Below are 5,982 nucleotides of genomic sequence, written 5' to 3' on the forward strand. Positions count from 1 at the left end.
GAGAGGGAGAATGGACCATGGCGTCTCACAAATAGTTAACCACGTTAAAGAGCATCAAAGAAGGGAATATAGAACCACAATAATAACTTAATGCTAAATACAAGCTCTTTAATCTCAAGATCCATTGCATTAGCAACAACTTCTTTAGCCAGATATCAGAATCAAAGGACTCAGCATTTGGATGAATCCAACAGCAGTGACCTCTAGCTGCAGATTACTGATAGGAACTCCAAGAAAATCCCACCCTTAAGAAAGGCTGGGTTATAACTTTGACCTAAAACTTGATAGAGATGAAAATAAAATGTAAAATTATATCGGCAGAGTACATCTTAAACAACCTTTTAAACGCTGCAGTATGAAATCTTCTATCAAAATAAGTTACTATATTCAAGCACTCTTACATGTACGCAAAATGGATTAATTAGTCATGTCATGACTATTTCTTGTCTTCTACATGAAGAGAATGTCAAGAGATCATCTAAGGATGTAACAGAATCTCAAAAAATAAGTAACATTAAGTTACGAACTATACATGATACTGTTACTCAACTTGACATTCTGCATCAGAATAGTTCATGGTGGAATTGGAAGAAGAATTCTAATCGAACAGAACTTAGTCATCACCTAACTTGCCTTTCATAACCACTCCTTCAAGAATCCCGTCAGTGCCAAAATTACCTGAAAATTGATGCGGATCAACAAGGCCTGGTAGCTGAAATGTGGCGGAGAAATGGCCTGGTGGGCAAAGGTTTTGAGTTTGCATTTCAAACACCTGAGAGTGCATTGACACCGTCTTCTCTCCTGTTATGGTCACTCCGTGTATCAATACTTTGCCATTGGTGTCAACCTCGCAGCTGAATTCCTCTGCAGTAATAATTAAATTGATAGCTTATTGCTTTATTATAGTGAGAGCTTTTTGATACACTATACTTATTAGGTAAATAAATGTTATTTCATGAATGAAAATCTCATAAAAAAATGTATAAACACAAACATGAAAGAGACATTCCTAAAATTCAAGTACTTATAGCATAGAAGATTATACGAATAGCAATTATGTGACAAGATTTAAAAAGAAACTTACTTTCATCCCTCTTCACTCCAGGGAGAGACATGCGAAATAGATACGCGTCTTCACACTCTCCAATGTCTACAAGTCCTATGATGGGTCCAATCCGTCCCGTAGCCGCACTTCCCGTCAGTGCAAAACCATTCTTAGTAGCAGCCACAATGTTAGACCATTCCTTCTTAGTGGGACGAGAAGGAAGAAACAACACCGCAGGACCATCAACTTTCTCTGAATCACCTTCATCTCCAAGAGCCATGCCATCATTAAACGGTATACTCCTAATAGGCTTCACAACATGGGCATGTGGCATTTGATACTTGAGCTCAGAAAAATCATCACTTTCATCTACTCTCCGACAACTACTAGTTTTCCTAACCTTACTACGCAAACCATTACCATCAAAATGGTTATACAACCTAGCCGCATCAATGTCCACAAGAAAATCTTCAATCCCACTCAATCTCTTAAACCTTTCAACCTCCTCAGAATTAAGATAAAACATTTCAGGATTATCGATAAACACAATACTGTCAATGACTCTATACTGACATTTGAACTTAAATTGAGGATGCAATTCAAGCGGAAACATATCAGTAAACTGAGGGTAATTGCAATTGGAGGAGGAACATTCTAACAACCCTTTAACGAAACGGCGTAAAAAACTTAACTTTACTGTTAATGACTTATCAGCATTCCTAAGTACGTAATAGTAAATACGCTCCAATTCAGATACTTTGACGAAAGAAGATGTTAACTGTTCACGTGTGTAAGAAGGAAGACCTTCCGCTACTCTTTGCAATACTGATTTTTTCTCGCCATTGATGTGAGGACCAAAGTATGTGCCCATAATGAAGTAAAGGAGGAAACATTGATCATCATTATCTTTTAGGTTATTGGGTTCTATTAATGATAATGCGGTTGGATATTTGTTAGGTCGTTGATGTTGATCCATAGTATTTTCAAGGTGAAAGCATGATTCTGAAAAAAAATGTTAGGTTTTATAAAAATTGAATGAAATCTATAATGCAAATTGAAAAGTTCATGAAATTGAGCAAAAGTAACCATGTTCAAAAGTGTCAAAATAATAAGAACGGAAAAGTGTAAAGAGAGATTGAAACTCACAGATGAAATTTGAAGAGGGAATGAGGCGCATGCATGCAGTGAGAATGAGAAATTGGAGAAGCTTTCACACCGAACAGGGAAGGGAAGGAGAAGGATGATGACGATGAAACAGGTTTTTGCCAGTTAAGGGTAAAATGGTAATGCACCTTTGTTTGGGCTTGGAAACTATTGGGCCCACTATTCATGCTATACCCTTTATTGATTTACTAATTAAAACAAAATTAATCAAGTTTTTTTTTTTTGGAAGAAATTTAAATAGAAACATCGTTGTGAAATATTTGATCAAGTTCTTTTTGGAAGAAATTCAAATGGACGATCAAGGTATAGGCTTCTAGAGGTTTTAGCCTCACTCGAAAATTATTTTTATTTTAAACTACATTTTATAAATATTTTTTTATAAAAAATTGAATATATATTTCTTTCTAAATTCAAATGGTGATCCATGGTATTTAACTTTTGAGATTAATTATTATATATCGTAAGTGTAAAAAGTTTTACAAAATCGATTCATCACCATCATTCATTTACATTACTTTATAAATTTTTAAAATAAAAGTCAAATTTGTTTCAATATCTAACGATTAGTGTAAAATCTTTTTCTATCAGTGTATTTCAATTAAATCCTTAACTTTTTCCTTTATATTCAATCGATAATCTATTATATAATATTTTATTTTATTTTCTTCATATGAAATGACCATGTTTAACGCTTAATATTAATCCATCAATATTATGTGATGTTAATCTATGTGAAATATAAGTATTTTATTGCTTTATGTAGATTGTGAATAGAAATGTACAAATTATGAGGTGTTTTATATTAGTAGAAAAATATGTATATGCAAATATTTTTTTCACATTTAATGTTTTCTATAGATTTTACATTTTTTAACCCTTATTTTGCCTAAACTTTCTATAATTACCTTATTTTTATCTAAATTCTTTTACTTATTTTGTTAATTATTATATTTATTTATATACTAGAAAAGAAAACATAAATAGAGATAAGTAAATACACAGTATTTTTCGCTTTTTTTTTTCCCTATTTGTTATATTTTTATTCTTATGTTTGAATTATTCAACATTATCATCACTCATTATATCATTCAATGACTTGCATTTTATCATTGTTACATTGAATTCCAAGCATCATTAAGCATTACAAGAATCAGCAACCACACAAACAATCTTTTGGTGGCTGAATTGAATCAAACAACAGTGTGAAGGAAGAAAGAAAGAAAAAGCTTTCATTTTGACAATCTCCATTTTCTATTTCTATTCCTCAATGCAATTTGTGCAACTGGAGAACAAGTTCTTAGCTTCTGAACCCAAAATTTTATATCTTCTTTTCTCAGTCTGAAACTCATCATCAAAACAATCCCAAAAGAAAACCCTAAAAACCACTCCTTTATGACTTTATTTTTGAACAACAAAATTGAAGAAATCCCAACAATAGAAAAGAACAATGACTTCAGAAACAGGTCCAATTTTGAAACCCTAAACGACCACAAACCTGCAACGCATATCAACACAAAAATGGGGAACACAAACTTCTTCCTGTTCCTCTTCTTCCTCGATTTCCCTCTCCAGCCACTGACGAGACGGTTCAGAATCCGATGTTCATTCGAATTGCTTCGTGCGATTTCGCCAACGATCGAATTCAATGGTTCCGGTAAGATCTTGAGATTGAATACGAGCGTGGAAGCTAGTTGGAGAATCTTTCGATTTGATGATTGGGGCCAACCTCGCCTCCTAGCGCAGACAATTTGTTGGAGTTTTGGAGTTGGATTGGATTGCAAAATGGGGAACGATTTGGGATTGCGGAGACGAGATTCGATGGTGGTTTTGGAGACTGGAAATTGAAATGTGAGATTTGAAATTGAAGGAAGGGATTGGGTTCTTGAAATGTATGGATTCAGTTTCACCATAGTGCTTGTGATGTTGTAACCGTTAGGCAGTGCAGAAGAAACCAAGAAAGTGGTGTTATCTGTGCTTATTCTCTTTCAAATTGAATAATAAATAGCAGTTTTGTTCTTTTTATTTTCAGTTTTTTAAAATTTTGATCTTTTTTTATAATATTATTTATTAGTTTTTCCGTTTCACTTTTTTGGAATTGAAACTTTTTTTTTAATTTAAGATACAAATTTAGGCATAACAATTTACATAATTTTACCTAATGAATTGTCAATGTCACATATACAACGATTAATTTTAGACTATGTTTGAATGTTGTAAAACGAAGGGTGGAGTGGAGTCGGATGAAATGAAGCGAAATGAAGTAGAATAGAATAAACATGTTATTCGTTTGAGTATTTCCCATGGAATATAACAATTTTGTCATTCTACTCAAATTGGAGAATACAAGAAATAATGGAAAGTGATTGAATGAAATGTAATGCATTCCATTAGAATTCTATTCCATTTCATCATTTTTTTAATCAATCCAAACAGTGGAAGATAACTTTATTCCATTCTATTCCGCTTCATTTCATCAATCCAAAAAAAAAATATTATTTTTTACTTGATAACTTGTAATTAATTAGTCAATACAAGGTCTAAGGAGGAAAATATCGTGATCGTACACCACTAGATTTTATAAAATATTTTGTTAGTGTTTCAAAGAAAACCTAATTTGCATGGGATCCTCCAGTGTCGGCCATCGACATGGAGACCTTTCATAGTTGGTTTTTCTTTCTCCAACGACTCTTATGTCTTCATCCCAACACCAAACACAAAAGAAATCCTTTGCACAAGCTCTTCAAAATACGTGTGACATATCAGTTTTTAATTTTGACAAGTTTTGCCTCAAAGGTAACGGTCTCTCAATCAAGACACCTCAAGAGGCTTATAGAGCGAGACTCAATCGATGCATGAATAATTTATATGAGAGATTGATCATTGGTAAAAGTAACATGTCATTGAAGGTATTATAATTACATGACAAATTCATGAGATTAAATAGTTCAATCACTAATCGGTATTTAACTCCTCTGGGAAGTAACTATTTTAAATTTTCATTCAAATCAATTGAGGGTCTAAAAAAAATTAGAATGTAAGGACATGGAAGATTAAGGGCCTGTTTGATATGGTTTTGAAAAACTGTTTTTTAGTTTTTAAAAATTAAAAATTATAAAATTTGTTTGGTAGTCTAATTTTATAAAACTATTTCTCAAAACTATTTTTTATTTGTCAGTTTTTAAAACTAAAAATCTAAAATAGGTTTTAGAGATTTTGATTTTTTGGTTTTTAGTTTTGGAAATTAGGAAGAAGACAAAACAAGAAAAAATGGTATTATATTCATCAATGGCAAATTTGTAACCATGTTCAACTTTAAAATAATTTTTGAAAATTAGATTACCAAACATGTTTTTTCCTCAAAACTTTTTTTAAAAACTTAATTTTCAAAATGGTTTTTAAAAACTAAAATCTAAAACTCATTCAAACGAGCCCTAAGTCCTCGCTCTTCCATTTGTCTGTGTAGACGCTTTATTTTAGACCTTAAAATTTGCAGATTACAAATGCTCAATTTGTGGCTAAGGATGCACGATCTGTCGTTAGAGTATTGGGAACTAACTACTTTATTTACAATTTCTTATAGTATCAAAACTCCTTTATCAATCAATTAGCTTACAAAAAAAAGAATTTAGAGGAATTTTGCATGTGTACAAGTAGACCTTAACATGTCAGATACTCTCCATGATTGTATTTTGGTGGAACGACAGGGTTATGCATTCTTTGTTGAATTGGAATACGAGGGTTTACCTCTTTTTTGTGATCATTGTATATGTTAG

At 32.2% G+C, this 5,982-nt stretch overlaps 1 protein-coding gene across 1 annotated transcript; it reads right to left on the bottom strand.

The window, feature by feature from the left end:
* Positions 1-329: 329 nt before the first annotated feature.
* Positions 330-2,358, bottom strand: LOC127096455 (increased DNA methylation 2). Its single transcript, XM_051035021.1, has 3 exons — positions 2,192-2,358; positions 1,085-2,047; positions 330-864 (listed from the first exon to the last, which is right to left on the bottom strand). The coding sequence occupies exons 2-3, from the start codon at positions 2,019-2,021 to the stop codon at positions 614-616; spliced, it is 1,188 nt and encodes a 395-aa protein (XP_050890978.1). The 5' UTR covers positions 2,022-2,047; positions 2,192-2,358; the 3' UTR covers positions 330-613.
* Positions 2,359-5,982: the final 3,624 nt, after the last annotated feature.

This window comes from Lathyrus oleraceus, chromosome 6 (assembly GCF_024323335.1).
Source record: "Lathyrus oleraceus cultivar Zhongwan6 chromosome 6, CAAS_Psat_ZW6_1.0, whole genome shotgun sequence".
Lineage (NCBI taxonomy): Eukaryota > Viridiplantae > Streptophyta > Magnoliopsida > Fabales > Fabaceae > Lathyrus > Lathyrus oleraceus.